Source organism: Salvelinus sp. IW2-2015, linkage group LG2, assembly GCF_002910315.2.
Source record: "Salvelinus sp. IW2-2015 linkage group LG2, ASM291031v2, whole genome shotgun sequence".
Classification (NCBI taxonomy): domain Eukaryota; kingdom Metazoa; phylum Chordata; class Actinopteri; order Salmoniformes; family Salmonidae; genus Salvelinus; species Salvelinus sp. IW2-2015.
The window spans coordinates 2,466,634-2,484,666 of NC_036839.1; the positions used below are offsets into that span (position 1 = coordinate 2,466,634).

Here is an 18,033-nt window from a genome sequence, read left to right on the forward strand (position 1 = left end):
ATCTCTGAATTCTGAAAAGCTATCCAAGGATTGTTCCATCGGGTTGTTCCATGTTTTAGGGAGTGATAATGGTTCTGTAGAATATGTTTTAAAAAACGTAGCCCATATTGTTATAGAGTTCTTAACTATTAAGTTGTTAATGTTCTTAGCTTGACCCTTTTGAAAATAGACAAAGATTCTAGGGATGAGCATGCACATCTTCATTGTTCCTCTATATCAAATCAAAAATCTAATCAAATTTGATTGGTCGGATAGACGTTTAGCAGATGTTATTGCAGGTGTAACGAGTGCATTTAGTGCATTTAAATAACTATATGTCCCAAGTAAAAGTCCTGGGTGGCGACTTGATACAATTCCAAGTCTGGAAGATTAGAATCACCCTCAGATTTAGGAAGATATGGAACCTTCCCTTTTATTTTATTTTTAATTAGTTTTATTTGCCCATATAAAGTCTGAAGAATGTTTTTGGTGGGGTAATTGTTCTAGCACACGTGCAATGATGTGCAATGATTTCAGAGGGGAAAAAACATTACCATTGTGAGAATCAATTCATTTGATGTTGTAATATCACAAACAGACGTGGCAGTTTCACCATTACTTATTCCAGCTTTAAAGTATATATTTTTGAGAGTACTAATGTTAATGTCCGCACTACAACAAAGAAATAGTTAAATAAATGACATTTTGTCGTTGAAATATATTATTAAAATACTATAGATTTACGTTCGTTCCTATGGAGAACTGCTGCGTCTGAGGAGTACCAATATGGCGGCCGGTGCCTTCAAAGACTCTTTATTGTCCCTTTGAAATCAGCAATCCAGGGATTCTTGGTGCTTTCAAGACAACTGGGAACTCGGAAAAACGAGGTCAAATCGTGACGTCAGTGATCTTCAGTTCGGAAAGCTGTGTAGTGCCCTAGCACAGCTGATTCGAATAATCAAAGCTTGATGATGAGTTGGTTATTTGAATCGGGGGGTGATGATGCCCAAGCTCGGATGACCAAGTACGGATGACCATTCAAAACGATTTTTCCCAATCAGAGCTCGTGTTTTTCCCGAGTTCCTAGTTATCTTGAACACACTGAAGTCGGAGGTCAGAGATTTTTGAGTTCCCAGTCATCTTGAACGCGGCATAAATACATCATTGGGCTGAATCTGCACACAGCATCACTACGAAGCACGTCTCAATTGTCTACTACAAAGAACGACCCGACCGATCATTACGGTTACCGACCGTAGTGCGTGTTGATTTTGTCTTTCTAAATGCGTATTTTAACCAATGGAAGCGGAAGTGTTGAACCCCCAAATGATGGCGGACGTTAATGGCAACAATAAATTTCAAAACGCGGAGCTCGAAGTGATAAAGCTTCAGGAGCTGGTGCGAAAATTGGAGAAACAAAACGAACAGCTCAGGACAAGAGCTAATTCAGTAAACAATTGCAACAATGGCCCACATATATTTCCAACCTCATCGGCCTGTCTGCACGGGAGTACAGCGTGTTCTGCTTCTAGTCTGGTTTTCTCTGCAAATTATTCAAATCCAGCACTATCGCATCCTTGTGCTCTTGGACCATTCTCCAATTTTCAACAAAACTCGGTATTTGATGCTGATGTGGAGGCTGTCGGTTACGGACCTGCCACTGTTCTGGACGAGGTCGATATTCTAGACCTGGATACCGTACTCCCGGTTGGAGAGGCTGATCATAGCTGGTATTGATGCTGTTCTATTTTATTGACCCCGTTCCTACCATGTCTGTGCCATTAAAATGCTTATTTTATATTTTATTCTGCCAGGAGCACAAATTATGACGTCACGTTAGTATGGTAATGAGGAAACCGTTTAAATAAAAGCCTGCATTTCAAAACATTGCAATGTGGATAACTCATTCAGAAGATATATATTTTTAATTAGTGGCCAATTGTATTGTGCCAACAAGTAAAGGCAATCAGTAAATATTGTAGTTCTTTTTAAGACTAAAAATAATAAACAATACTATGGTAACACTGGTATGTTGAGAATATTGGGCTGTAGAGAGAACTTTTCTACCTGTCCTCAGCTAAAGTGGGGTGGAAAATACTCAGTAGGGTCTCTAATAACCAAATATGTGTGTAGTTTTGGAGGGATACTGTGTCATACATATCCAGCAGCACTCCGTTCTCCATAGCCCTCAATAAAATACATTTCAAAAGAGACCAGTACTTGGGATATATATTGGCTTGTAGAGAGAACTTTTCAACCTGTCTCAGCTAAAGTGTGATGTGAAATACTCAGTAGGGTCTCTACTAACCAGACATGGTTCGTTTTTGAGGGGGACTTTGTCACACAGACTGCTGCTGGCTGTTCACTCTGTCCCCTCCATAGCCCCCAATGCAATATAATGTAGTAGACTCTACATGGGATACAAGCATTTCGCTACACCCGCAATAACATCTGCTAAATATGTGCCGGTGTCCAATAAAATTTGATTTGGGCTTGTAGAGAACTTTTTGTACCTGTCTTAGCTAAAGTGGGGTGGGGAAAAAACTCAGTCTATACTAACCGAATAAACTCAGCAAAAAAAGAAACGTCCTCTCACTGTCAACTGCGTTTATTTTCAGCAAACTTAACATGTGTAAGTATTTGTATGAACATAACAAGATTCAACAACTGAGACATATACTGAACAAGTTCCACAGACATGTGACTAACAGAAATGGAATAATGTGTCCCTGAACAAAGGGGGGGTGTCAAAATCAAAAGTAACAGTCAGTATCTGGTGTGGCCACCAGCTGCAGCTGCATTAAGTACTGCAGTGCATCTCCTCATGGACTGCACCAGATTTGCCAGTTCTTGCTGTGAGATGTTACCCCACTCTTCCACCAAGGCACCTGCAAGTTCCCGGACATTTCTGGGGGGAATGGCCCTAGACCTCACCCTCCGATCAAACAGGTCCCAGACATGCTCAATGGGATTGAGATCCGGGCTCTTCGCTGGCCATGGCAGAACACTGACATTCCTGTCTTGCAGGAAATCACGCACAGAACGAGCAGTATTGCTGGTGGTATTGTCATGCTGGAGGGTCATGTCAAGATGAGCATGCAGGAAGGGTACCACATGAGGGAGGAGGATGTCTTCCAAATCAAATTAAAATGTATTGGTCACATACACATGGTTAGCAGATGTTAATGCGAGTGTAGCGAAATGCTTGTGCTTCTAGTTCCGACGATATAGTAATATCTAACAAGTAATCTAACAATTTCACAACAACTACCTTTTACACACAAGTGTAAAGGAATGCATGACTATGTACATATAAATATATGGATGAGCGATGGCCGAACGGCATAGGCAAGATGCAGTAGATGGTATAGAGTACAGTATATATATATATGAGTAGTGTAGGGTATGTAAACATTACAGTGAGGGAAAAAGTATTTGATCCCCTGCTGATTTTGTACGTTTGCCCACTGACAAAGAAATTATCAGTCTATAATTTTAATGGTAGGTTTATTTGAACAGTGAGAGACAGAATAACAACAACAAAATCCAGAAAAACGCATGTCAAAAATGTTATGAATTGATTTGCATTTTAATGAGGGAAATAAGTATTTGACCCCTCTGCAAAACATGACTTAGTACTTGGTGGCAAAACCCTTGTTGGCAATCACAGAGGTCAGACGTTTCTTGTAGTTGGCCACCAGGTTTGCACACATCTCAGGAGGGATTTTGTCCCACTCCTCTTTGCAGATCTTCTRCAAGTCATTAAGGTTTCGAGGCTGACGTTTGGCAACTCGAACCTTCAGCTCCCTCCACAGATTTTCTATGGGATTAAGGTCTGGAGACTGGCTAGGCCACTCCAGGACCTTAATGTGCTTCTTCTTGAGCCACTCCTTTGTTGCCTTGGCCGTGTGTTTTGGTTCATTGTCATGCTGGAATACCCATCCACGACCCATTTTCAATAACCTGGCTGAGGGAAGGAGGTTTTCACCCAAGATTTGACGGTACATGGCCCCGTCCATCGTCCCTTTGATGCGGTGAAGTTGTCCTGTCCCCTTAGCAGAAAAACACCCCCAAAGCATAATGTTTCCACCTCCATGTTTGACGGTGGGGATGGTTTCTTGGGGTCATAGGCAGCATTCTTCCTCCTCCAAACACGGCAAGTTGAGTTGATGCCAAAGAACTCCATTTTGGTCTCATCTGACCACAACACATTCACCCAGTTGTCCTCTGAATCATTCAGATGTTCATTGGCAACTTCAGACGGGCATGTATATGTGCTTTCTTGAGCAGGGGGACCTTGCGGGCGCTGCAGGATTTCAGTCCTTCACGGCGTAGTGTGTTACCAATTGTTTTCTTGATGACTATGGTCCCAGCTGCCTTGAGATCATTGACAAGATCCTCCTGTGTAGTTCTGGGCTGATTCCTCACCGTTCTCATGATCATTGCAACTCCACGAGGTGAGATCTTGCATGGAGCCCCAGGCTGAGGGAGATTGACAGTTCTTTTGTGTTTCTCCCATTTGCGAATAATCACAGAAACTGTTGTCACCTTCTCACCAAGCTGCTTGGCGATGGTCTTGTAGCCCATTCCAGCCTTGTGTAGGTCTACAATCTTGTCCCTGACATCCTTGGAGAGCTCTTTGGTCTTGGCCATGGTGGAGAGTTTGGAATCTGATTMATTGATTGCTTCTGTGGACAGGTATCTTTTATACAGGTAAGAAACTGAGATTAGGAGCACTCCCTTTAAGAGTGTGCTCCTAATCTCCGTTCGTTACCTGTATGAAAGACACCTGGGAGCCAGAAATCTTTTTGATTGAGAAGGGGTCAAATACTTATTTCCCTCATTAAAATGCAAATCAATTTATAACATTTTTGACATGCGTTTTTCTGGATATTTTTGTTGTTATTCTGTCTCTCACTGTTCAAATAAACCTACCATTAAAATTATAGACTGATCATTTCTTTGTCAGTGGGCAAACGTACAAAATCAGCAGGGGATCAAATACTTTTTCCCCTCACTGTATATAAAGTGGCATTGTTTAAAGTGACTAGTGATACATTTATTACATCCCATTTTTTATTATTAAAGTGGCTGGAGATTTGAGTCAGTATGTTGGCAGCAGCCACTCAATGTTAGTGATGGCTGTTTAACAGTCTGATGGCCTTGAGATAGAAGCTGTTTTTCAGTCTTTCGGTCCCAGCTTTGATGCACCTATACTGACCTCGCCTTCTGGATGATAGCGGGGTGAACAGGCAGTGGCTCGGGTGGTTGTTGTCCTTGATGATCTTTTTGGCCTTCCTGTGACATCTGGTGGTGTAGGTGTCCTGGAGGACAGGTAGTTTGCCCCCTGTGATGCGTTGTGCAGACCTCACTACCCTCTGGAGAGCCTTGTGGTTGTGGGTGGAACTGTTGCCGTACCAGGCGGATACAGCCCGACAGGATGCTCTCGATTGTGCATCTGTAAATGTTTGTGAGTTTTTTTGGTGACAAAGCCAAATTTCTTCAGCCTCCTGAGATTGAAGAGGCGCTGTTGCGCCTTCTTCACCACGCTGTCTGTGTGGGTGGACCATTTCAGTTTGTCCGTGATGTGTACGCCAAGGAACTTCCTCCTTCTCCACTACTGTCCCATCGATGTGGATAGGGGGGTGCTCCCTCTGCGTTTCCTGAAGTCCACGATCATCTCCTTTGTTTTGTTGACGTTGAGTGTGAGGTTATTTTCCTGACACCACACTCCATGGGCCCTCGCCTCCTCCCTGTAGGCCGTCTCGTCGTTGTTGGTAATCAAGCCTAACACTGTAGTGTCGTCTGCAAACTGTAACGCAGTTACTGTAACGCAGAGCGTTGAAATTTCCTGCAATGACAGCAAGCTCAGTCCGATGATGCTGTGACACACCGCCTCAGACCATGACGGACCCTCCACCTCCAAATCGATCCCACTCCAGAGTACAGGCCTCGGTGTAACGGTCATTCCTTCGTCGATAAACCGAATCCGACCACCCCACCCACTCACTGCGACTCGTCAGTGAAGAGKACTTTTTGCCAGTCCTGTCTGGTCCAGCGACGGTGGGTTTGTGCCCATAGGCAACGATGTTGCCTGTGATTTCTGGTGAGGACCTGCCTTACAACAGGCCACCAAGCCCTCAGTCCAGCCTCTCTCAGCCTATTGTGGACAGTCTGAGCACTGATAGAGGGATTGTGCGTTCCTGGTGTAACTCGGGCAGTTGTTGTTGTACCTGTCCCGCAGGTGTGATGTTCGGATGTACCGATCCTGTGCAGGTGTTGTTACACATGGTCTGCCACTGCGAGGACGATCAGCTGTCTGTCCTGTCTCCCTGTAGCGCTATCTTAAGTGTCTCACAGTACGGACATTGCAATTTATTGCCCTGGCCACATCTGCAGTCCTCATGCCTCCTTGCAGCATGCCTAAGGTATGTTCACGCAGATGAGCAGGGAAACTGGGAATCTTTCTTTTGGTGTTTTTCAGAGACAGTAGAAAGGCCTCTTTAGTGTCCTAAGTTTTCATAACTGTGACCTTAATTGCCTACCGTCTGTAAGCTGTTAGTGTCTTAACGACCGTTCCACAGGTGCATGTTCATTAATTGTTTATGGTTCATTGAACAAGCATGGGAAACAGTGTTTAAACCCTTTACAATGAAGATCTGTGAAGTTATTTGGATTTTTATGAATTAAATTTGAAAGACAGGGTCCTGAAAAAAGCATGTTTTTTTTGCTAAGTTTATGTGTAGTTTTGGAGGGGGACTGTGTCGTACATATCCAGCAACACTTCGTTCACCCCTCCATAACTGAGACCGGTAGAAAACTTTTCTCTCTATGGGCCAATATGTATCCCATGTTAAGTATATTACAGTGTATTACATTGGGGGCTATGGAGGGGGTGGAGAACAAAGTGCTGCTGGATATGTACTGCTGGATACGTGACCAATAAACTTTGATTTGATTTGTGTAAATTTTCAAAAGTAATGACGGTATGAATAATACAATATTTAAAATAAAATACGTGGTACCACAAAGGTGGTAGCAATGCTGTGAAAAACAGTTGTACTGCACTAGAGTGCTAAATATTTGATATTCCCAATGTTTTGCATGTCTTTGTAGGGTGACTCTTATTTTGAAAAGGAAAATCCGCAAACGTGCTGCCAGCATAATCTCTTTCTGCTAGGAAAACGGTCATTTATATTTATATTCGAATAAAGCTATGCCAATGTCAACACTGTAAACCTCCTAAAGTTGAAAACGTTGCCATTTTCAAACAATGTTGCAAATTGCCAGCTGACCTCCAATGAAATAATTTTGTTCGAAGTGGTAGCCTAAATGTGAATCTGATTTATCCTATTTAAATACATCATAAATTTTCCTCCACTGGCTACAAGTAGGGCTCACCTGTGAAATAGACCATGGTGTCAGCATGATTCCCTGCTGAAATACAGTTTAAGTAAAGATGTTATGCTACAGATGTAGGATCTTAATTTGAGCCAGTTTGCTACAGCAGCAGGACGTGAATTATTATGTTGATTATAATAAATGGACATTTTTGTATGGGTTGATACATTTTTCATTCAAATTGGAAGCTTTTTTAAACTCAAATACACTACAAGTTTGCATTTCCTGCTGTGCAGGAAAATCCTCAACAATTTAGGAGTGATCAAATCAGGGCTCCTGAGTGGCGCAGTGGTCTAAGGCACTGCATCTCAGTGCTAGAGGCATCACTACAGGATGTATCACAACTGGCCGTGATTGGGAGTCCCATAGGGCAGCTTAGGGTTTGGCCAGGGAAGGCCATCTTTGTAAATAATAATTTGTTCTTAACTGACTTGCCTAGTTAAATAAAGGTAAAAAAATCAAGCTCGTGCATCTGTACAAAGGCTACATTCAAACATTTGCCTTTCAAAGTCAACACTATTAGCCTATGTAAACTTCTACACTAGGCCATTGTTGTCAATCACCCATGCTTTGATTACAGTACATGTAAAAATCTTTGAGCATCCTGACAAGTGCTGTATAAACAGAATGTAGGCCTATTATTATTATTCTCTTCACAGTTGAAGCAGTGTGATGAATGTAAGACAATGCCTTCTGCTGTATTCTACAACCCATATAGTACACAGTAAAATCACAAGATGTTAATTCAACTCCTAGGGAGTCAAAGTTAACCCTATTTTGGGGTTTATATGGTCCCACCCCCATTTTGTGTTAAAACTACTCTGGCCATGGTTTTGATGGAGTTAAAATGACACTACAGTGGCTTGCGAAATTATTCACCGCCTTGGCATTTTTCCTATTTTTTTGCCTTACAACCTGGATTTAAAATATATTTTTTGGGGGGTTTGTATCATTTGATTTACACAACATGCCTACCTCTTTGAAGATGCAAAATATGTTTTATTGTGAAACAAACAAGAAATAAGACAAAAAAACTGAAAACTTGATCGTGCATAACTATTCACCCCCCCAAAGTCAATACTTTGTAGAGCCACCTTTTGCAGCAATTACAGCTGCAAGTCTCTTGGGGGATGTCTCTATAAACTTGGCACATCTAGCCACTGGGATTTTTGCCCATTCTTCAGGGCAAAACTGCTCCAGCTCTTTCAAGTTGGATGGGTTCTGCTGGTGTACAGCAATCTTTAAGTAATATCACAGATTCTCAATTGGATTGAGGTTTGGGCTTTGACTAGGCCATTCCAAGACATTTAAATGTTACCCCTCGAGTGTTGCTTTAGCAGTATGCTTAGGGTCATTGTCCTGCTGGAAGGTGAACCTCTATCCCAGTCTCAAATCTCTGGAAGACTGAAACAGGTTTCCCTCAAGAATTTCCCTGTATTCATTCCTTAATTTCTGACCAGTTTCCCAGTCCCTGCCAATGAAAATCATCCCACAGCATGAAGCTGCCACCACCATGATGAAATTCTCGGGGTGATGAGAGGTGTTGGGTTTGCGCCAGACATAGTGTTTTCCTTGATGGCCAAAAAGCTAAATTTGAGTCTCATCTGACCAGAGTACCTCCTTCCATATGTTTGGTGAGTCTCCCACATGCCTTTTGGCCAACCCCAAATGTGTTTGATAATTTTTTTCTTTATGCAATGACTTTTGTTCTGGCCACTCTTCCGTAAAGCCCAGCTCTGTGGAGTGTACGGCTTAAAGTGGTCCTATGGACAGATACTCCAATCTCCGCTGTGGAGCTTTGCAGCTCCTTCAGGGTTATCTTTGGTCTCTTTGTTGCCTCTCTGATTAATGCCCTCCTTGCCTGGTCCATGAGTTTTGGTGGGCAGCCCTCTTGGCAGGTTTGTTGTGGTGTCATAGTCTTTCCATTTTCTAATAATGGATTTAGTGGTGCTCCGTAGGATGTTCAAAGTTTTGGATATTTTTTTATAACTCAACCCTGATCTGTACTTCTCCACAACTTTATCCCTGACCTGTTTGGAGAGCTCCTTGGTCTRCATGGTGCCGCGTGCTTGGTGGTGCCCCTTGCTTAATGGTGTTGCGGAATCTGGGATCTTTCAGAACAGGTGTATATATACTGAGATCATGTGACACTTAGATTGCACACAGGTGGACTTTAACTAATTATGTAACTTCTGAAGGTAATTGGTTGCACCAGATCTTATTTAGTGGCTTCATAGCAAAGGGGGTGAATACATATGCACGCACCACTTTTCTGTTTTAAATTTTTCCGATTTTTTAAAAACAAGTAATTTATAAATTTCACTTCACCAATTTGGAATATTTTGTGTATGTCCATTTACATGAAATCCAAATAAAAATCAATTTAAATTACAGGTTGTAATGCAAAACAATTGGACAAACACCAAGGGGGATGAATAATTTTGCAAGTTACTGTAATTATGTGCCATGTGCGTATTTTTTAATGTCTGATTTCGGGACTTGATACCTCCCAAATGAAATGTTTAACTGTTACTGAGGTTTATATCTTGTAAAACGACAGTGGGGATTTGTTCATTTTAATTTAAATTGTATTATTTAAAAGTGGAACATGAATTGCATCATTCAAGTCACAAGTGTGTCCCGAAGTTGATGGGTTTATTGAGCCCCCCCACCACTGTCTGGAAGTCACCCCCGGAGTTTCGTCAGTAACATCTGACAACGGAGGGGCCTCTGAGCGAGTTGGTAGGGACGAGGGGGTGGTTTGTGATTCACTGCCTGTCTCTGGTTACTCTTAGTGGAGTTAAAAGTACTCTGTTCCAATGCACTCCAGTTATCAACACTAACTCCAGGGAGCGTAACACTCTTTTGAGGGTTAAGATAACTCCCAGTAGAGTCAATTTAATAAAAAATAATCAATTTTATCAAAAATGTAACACTGTGATTTCAACTATCCTTGATTTACTGTGTAGTTGGCTACCCAGGCTTTGTGTATCCTTTTAGCCTGCCTCGCTATAGTTCAGCCTGGAGCTATCGGCTGACTGAAGCTGCTCATGTACACTGATACACAAATGGCACCCTATTCCCATTGTACAGAGTGCCATTTGGGAAACAGCCACTGACATGCTGAGTGGTTAACCCATTTCCATCTGCTGAGGTGTAAAATGTAGCACACTTTCGCGCAGCTCAATGCAGCGTTTATCGTATCCCACACTCGCACCGGCTGTATTGATATTCTTCAGTCCATTGAACAGATCCCACCAGTTCTAGTCTTTTATAATCGTGACCCAGTTCTGTCTAGTTATGTCTAAGAACTTGCCATAACTGTATTTTTCTTCGCTCCCACTCTGCCCTACATTGGAAATAGACTTTGACCAAGATGTATGGTCTTTTACGGAAAGTGTACCACTCACTTTACTTCTAGTGCCAGATTAATGCTGTAGCGACAACCTGAACCATACTGTGCTGTCTTGGATGTTTTGATTCCACATTGTCCAATGGTTCCAGCAACTATGGTTCATAACCAGGCCAGCACAGTATAGCTTGGCTCGGTAGTGTGAAATGGGTATGAGTGTGCCACAGTAGCTTATTACACTCTTCGCAGAGTTGGTAGAAAGCGGATGTTTCTGGTTTTCTGGGATACAGTATTGCCCAGAATTTTTTTTACTGAAAAACTTTAGGTCCGCTTACTAAAATAAGCTAAGATGTACTTTATTGCCCATTAACTTACAGAGAATGGTAGAGCTGCTGATCCTTCTTTTCCACTTGGGTGGGAAAAAGAGCATGAGGAAGGGGAGGTTAGATTGAAATACTCAGACTGACAAATAAGCACACACACGCCAGGGTCAGTGCCGTTTCTTGGCAGAAGCAACATATGGGGCCACTAGGGAAGAATTGCAGGAAATTAGCTTTAAAATGGAAACATTTTCTCTTCGTCCCATTGCAAAATGTGTATAACTGCAAGACATTTGCTTTAAAGCTGCAAATGTTTCTCTTCGCAGTTAAGGGGCGTGCCACTAAAATGTTTTGCTTGCTTGCAACCAAATCTCACTTAGGGTCAGGCACAGCACCCCTGGAGCAGTTGTAGAGGGTTAAGTGCATTGCTCAAAGGCACAACGGCACCTAGTATGATGCCAGCAAACCTCTGTTGCCAGCTCACCACACCAGATTTTCCCATACGAATTAGGATTCAAACTGACAATCCTCTAGTTGCTGGCCCGCCTCTCTAACAGCTAGGCTATCTGCCACCCTCTACTAACCGACTACTACAATTACTTACCATCCCAGTACTTATTTCGTATGTGTCATCAGCAGATGATGATTAGCCTATACATTTCACTCAATGGCCACTTCGTGGAGCTGACCGACTTTTACAGTAACATGTTCGTTCATCTTTCCAGTAGTTTGTGTCTGGCTGCACAAAGTCAATAAAATATTAGAATATACGCCACAGCTCAATATATGATTCACAACTCAAAGTGTAGGTTTTAGTATTGAGGAGCTATTAAGAGAATTTGTATCACACAAATGCCAGGACAAATATATTACTGCATTAAATTGGAAAATGTCCTCTCTCGTTTAACTAAAGGTCACAATGGCATGTAAAAGTGATGTTCAATAGCCGATGTCAAAGAAACTCAAAAGGGGAGATGATATTAATTAACAATCATTTTGATCCGAATGTTCAAATTGTCCAAACAGATCCGCAAGGTAGATGGATTATTTTAAATATGTTAATGGACCATAAACAGATTTGGCTCGTTAATCTATACGGTCCAAATAATGATGATCCACGCTTCTTTGAAAATATATATAATAATTTATCAAACCTACAAGCAATACAAGACTCTATTGTTATGGTGGGAGATTATAATATGGTTTTAAATACCTCAATGGACTGTAAAAGGTAATACAAGCTATAACCCCTAAGGAAATCACAAACATGAATATATTGGAACTAGTGGATATATGAAGGTTTAAATATCCTGACCTAGTGAGATATACATGGCAGAGGCTCAATCAAGCTAGTCGTCTTGACTACTTTCTCATGTCATTCTCGCTGGCATTGAAACATTTTTAAGTGTTGATAGTGGACAGAATGCGGTCGGACCATCAAATAATTGCCATATACATTACTCTTACATAATTTCCATTTGGGTGAGGATATTGGAAATGTAATCAAAGCTTATTGGACGATAACTTGTTTTTAACTAGGACAAAATTAATTTATAACATACTTTTTCCGACATAACATAGGTACTGCAGATCCCCTTATTTTTATTTAACATTTATTTAACTAGGCAAGTCAATTAAGAACAAATTCTTATTTACAATGATAGCCTAACCTGGCCAAACCCTAACCCGGACAACGCTGGGCCAATTGTGTGCCACCCTATGGCACTCCCAATCACGGCCGGGTTGTAATACAGCCTGGAATCGAACCAGGGTCTGTAGTGATGCATCGAGCACTGAATTGCAGTGGCTTAGACCGCTGCGCAACTCAAGGATACTTTTAAATGTGCCTTTAGAAGCCATGCAATTCAATACTTATCTCTAAAACAAAAGCAATTTAGGTCAAAAGAGTCCATATTAACAGAGGAAATAGAAGGACTAACAGTACAGATAGATAGTAAAAAGCAGTACTATAGAGGCACAGAATAAGTTAGAGGAAAAACAAAAAGGAATATCCCATTTGACCTGTTTGCTTATGGCCTTGCCTACACCTAGCGACCTGTTTTTATTTTATTATATGAGCAAAAAATATTATATTTTATTAGTAACGGCAAGCCAGACAACATTAAACCCTGCCTATTTATATAATGAATATGAATTCAGAGGGCAGAAATGATTAAATATTAAAGCATTAGACTTCAGTCATACAAAAGTTATACTTAAATCCGAACTGGTTCTCGAGCAGATTAGTAAGAATGTCTCACCCCATGTTCAATAATGATCTTTTCCCCTTTATTCAGATTACAGCCTCTCACAGCCTTCGGTTATTTGAAAATGAAGTAATCTCCAACATATCGCTATTTTTGAAACAAGCCATAGAAAGTTGGTTGCAATTTCAGTTTAATCCACCAGAAAATAAATAATACGACAAATATTAAGGTAAACTCATGATATCATATAAAGGACTGGTGGAGATATGTCACACATGTAGCTAACAAAAATATAGGAAAATGTCTGCTCTACCCAAAATTACAACCAACTAATTGCAGCATTAACGCAAAAATGGAAGAGGCAAGTGGAAGGACGAAAAAGTAAGGAATTATATGGGGGATACAAACATCCCAGCTCAGAATTTGCTGCAAAGAGAAAGAATCATTAGATAATTTGTTTTGGTACTGTCCATATGTAGCTTGTTTTTGGTCACAGGTCACTATGAGAATAGAAAGTTTTAGAACTTTTGTGAAACTTCACAGCACAGTTGAAAAATATATAGCAAAAATAAATAATAACTGGATGGTGTAAAGATATAGATGGGAAGAGTTGAGTGAAGCTGAAGGGTGGGACAAAAAAAAACAATAATGTAAAATATACTTTGTCCGTAAAAAGTATAAAGGTTCAGAACTTTTGTGACACAGCACAGTTAAAAATAAATGCCACATTTGTGGAATTTCTTTCCTTCTTGATGCGTTTGAGCCAATCAGTTGTGTTGTGACAAGGTAGAGGTGGTATACAGAAGATAGCCCTATTTGGTAAAAGACCAAGTCCATTTTATGGCAAGATCAGCTCAAATAAGCAAAGAGAAACGTCAGTCCATCATTATTTAAAGACACGAAGGTCAGACAATCCGGAAAATTTCAAGAACTTTGAAAGTTTCTTCAAGTGCAGTCGCAAAAACCATCAAGCGCTATGATGAAACTGGCTCTCATGAGGACCGCGATGATAAGTTCATTAGTGTTACCAGCCTCCAAAATTACAGACCAAATAAATGCTTCACAGAGTTCAAGTAACAGACACATCTCAACATCAACTGTTCAGAGGACATTGCGTGAATCAGGCCTTCGTGGTCGAATTGCTGCAAAGAAACCACTACTAAAGGACACCAATAAGAAGTACAAACTTTCTTGGGCCAAGAAACACAAGCAATGAACATTAGACCGGTGGAAATCTGTCCTTTAGTCTGATGAGTCCAAATTTGAGATTTTTGGTTCCAACCGCCATGTCTTTGTGAGACGCAGAGTAGGTGAACAGATGATCTCCACATGTGTGGTTCCCACCATAAAGCATGGAGGAGGAGGTGTGGGGGTGCTTTGCTGGTGACACTGTCAGTGATTTATTTAGAATTCAAGGTACACTTAACCAGCATGGCTACCACAGCATTCTGCAGCAATACGCCAAACCATCTGGTTTACGCTTAGTGGGACTATCATTTGTTTTTCAACAGAACAATGACCCAACACACCTCCAGGCTGTGTAAGGGCTATTTGGCCAAGAAGGAGAGTGATGGAGTGCTGCATCAGATGACCTGGCCTCCACAATCACCCGACTTCAACCCAATTAAGATGGTTTGGGTTGGACCGCAGAGTGATGGAAAAGCAGCCAACAAGTGCTCAGCATATGTGGGAACTCCTTCAAGACCGTTGGAAAAGCATTCCAGGTGAAGCTGGTTGAGAGAATGCCAAGAGTGTGCAAAGATGTCATCAAGGCAAAGGGTGGATACTTTGAAGAATCTCAAATATAAAATATATTTGATTTGTTTAATACTTTTGGTTAGTACATGATTTCTCATGTGTTATTTCATAGTTTTGATGCCTATACTATCATTCTACTATGTAGAAAATAGTAAAATAAAGAAAAGCCCTTGAATGAGTAGGTTTGTCAACTTTTGACTGGTACTGTGTATATATATAAATATATATATATGTGTATATTTACAATATATATATATTTTTACAACAACAACAAAAAATCTCTCTATATATATATTTACAAAAAAATATATGGGTGATTGGAAATGATGCAGACAATTACATTGATGGAATCCACAATCTATCTGCAATATTAAAGCTGATGTACCCCCCCTCAAAAAAAAAATATCATTAATATCAGTAGTCTGAATGATCAATAAAGGCTGTAAGTATCACAGATTGGACCTTTAATACTTTTAGGTGTGCTCTTTGTCCCACTGGTTTTATCAAGACCCACAACCGTTCAAGATATTAAAATGCCTATATTTCTATGCAGAAAAGATATCAGAAAATCTCTCTTACCAGGTCGAAGTGGAAATGAATACACAAACACGTTCGGCATTGAACGTATACCCAGTTACAGAACAGTGTTGTGGTTGTTGTATTAATTGCATCGTGCTTTGAGTTGAGTTCTTATGAACAACACATGTCATGCTTTTCCCATTTCCCCTGTCAGCAATGTTTACTGTCATGTAGGCCTATGGCTCAAGCTTGGAGAGAATTAGGACAACACTTACTTACTTCGGTACATCGCTCCTCATGGAGAATAGGCCATCGACGTCTCCTCTCACACTATGCCCTGTGCTGTCTTCTCTTTTTTTGTTCCATTTTGACAAGACACCTGATTCATTCATCGTCCTCTGTTCCAGGCTGTATGTGTGTCCTAAGGCCAGGCTACGGGGCGAGTGTTTCCTTAGTCCCCTTCAGTGGAGCAGGCAGGTGCTGGACCACCCAGGCCCTGAAGTGGAGATGGCCAAGAGGTCCCTGTGCCACAGACTGGAGCAAGGTAGCATACCTGAGACTGCCTTTTATCTGTCTGACTGCACAATACACTTGTCTCACTCCTCTTTACCTGTCTGCACATCTGTCTCACTCATCTTCATGTGCCACATGGCTGTTTGATCTGTGATTACTTCAAGAAAGAGAGGATAGATAGATTTTATTTCCCAGTTATTAAAACACATGTACATACAGCAGCTACATACATATAAAAAATATGACAGGGATATCACACAAAAATCTGAGACTTTACAGTGCCTTCAGAAATAATGAATACCCCTTGATTTATTCCACATTTTGTTGTGTTACAGCCTGAATTCAAAATAGATGAAACATATATTTATTTATTATATTTCTCACCCATCTACACACAATTCCCCATAATGACAACGTGAAAACATGTTTTTAGACATTTTTGCTAATTTATTGAAAATGAAATACTGAAATATCTGATTTAAATATGTTTTTACACCCCTGAGTCAATACTTTGTAGAAGCACCTTTGGCAGCGATTACGGTTGTGAGTCTTTCTGGGTAAGTCTCTAAGAGCTTTCCACATCTGGATTGTGCAACATTTGCCAATAAAACATTTAAAAATGATTCAAGCTCTGACAAGTTGGTTGTTGATCATTGCTCGACAACCATTTATCTATGTACATAGATTGTCAAGTAGATTTAAGTCAAAACTGTAACTCGGCCACTCAGGAACATTTACAATCTTCTAGGTTAGCAATTCCAGTGTAGATTTGACCTTTTAGGTTATTGTCCTGCTGAAAGGTGAATTAATCTACCTGTGTCAGCAGACTGAACCATGTTTTCCTCGACGATTTTTGCCTGTGCTTAGCTCGGTTCCATAAAAAAATGTATCCTGAAAAACTCCCCAGTCCTTAACTATTACAAGCATACCTATAACATGATGCAGCCACCACTATGCTTGAAAATATGGAGAGTGGTACTCAGTAATGTAAAGTGTTATTGGATTTGCCCCAAACATAACACTTTGTATAAAAAAAGTTAATTGCTTTGCTACATTTTTTGCAGTATTACTTTAGTGCCTTGTTGCATGTCTTTGAATATTTTTATTATGTGCAAGCTTCCTTCTTTTCACTCTGTCAATTAGGTTAGTGTTGTGGAGTTGTTGACCCATCCTCAGTTTTCTCCTATCACAGCCATTAGACTGTAACTGTTTTAAAGTCACCATTGGCCTCATGAGTGGCTTCCTTCCTCTCCGGCAACTGAGTTAGGAAGGACTTCTGTATCTTTGTAGTGACTGGGTTTTATTTATTTATTTCACCTTTATTTAAACAGGTAGGCCAGTTGAGAACAAGTTCTCATTTACCTTCTCATTTACCTGGCGACCTGGCCAAGATAAAGCAAAGCAGTGCGACACAAACAAGACAGAGTCAATAACACAATAGAAAAATCTATATACAGTGTGTGCAAATGTAGTAAGATTAGGGAGGTAAGGCAATAAATAGGCCATAGGGGAAAAATAATTACAATTTAGCAATTAAACACTGGAGTGATAAATGTGCAAAAGATWAATGTGCAAGTAGAGATACTGGGGTGCAAAGGAGAAGAAAAAAAACAATATGGGGATGAGGTAGTTGGGTGGGCGATTTACAGATGGGCTGTGTACAGGTGCAATGATCGGTAAGCTGCTCTGACAGCTGATGCTTAAAGTTAGTGAGGGAGAGAGATATAAGACTCCAGCTTCAGTGATTTTTGCAATTCGTTACAGTCAGTGGCAGCAGAGAACTTGAAGGAAAGGGGGCCAAAATAAGAGTTGGATTTGGGGATGACCAGTGAAATATACCTGCTGGAGCGCATGCTGCTATGGTGACCAGGCGGGGCTTTACCTAGCAAAGACTTATAGATGACCTGGATCCAGTGGGTTTGGCGACGAATTTGATGCGAGGGCCAGCCAACGAGAGCATACAGGTCGCAGTGGTGGGTAGTAT

General features: G+C 40.9%; 1 protein-coding gene across 1 annotated transcript in view; it reads left to right on the plus strand.

Moving 5' to 3' along the window:
• The first annotated feature begins 888 nt into the window (after positions 1-888).
• LOC111973188 (SLAIN motif-containing protein 1) overlaps positions 889-18,033 on the plus strand; it is a 41,643-nt gene continuing 24,498 nt past the window's right edge. Inside the window, exons 1-2 of the mRNA XM_024000466.2 lie at positions 889-1,709; positions 15,944-16,080. Of these exons, the coding sequence (XP_023856234.1) occupies positions 1,279-1,709; positions 15,944-16,080 (568 nt within the window). The 5' untranslated portion in view covers positions 889-1,278. The remainder of the gene's footprint in view (positions 1,710-15,943; positions 16,081-18,033) is intronic.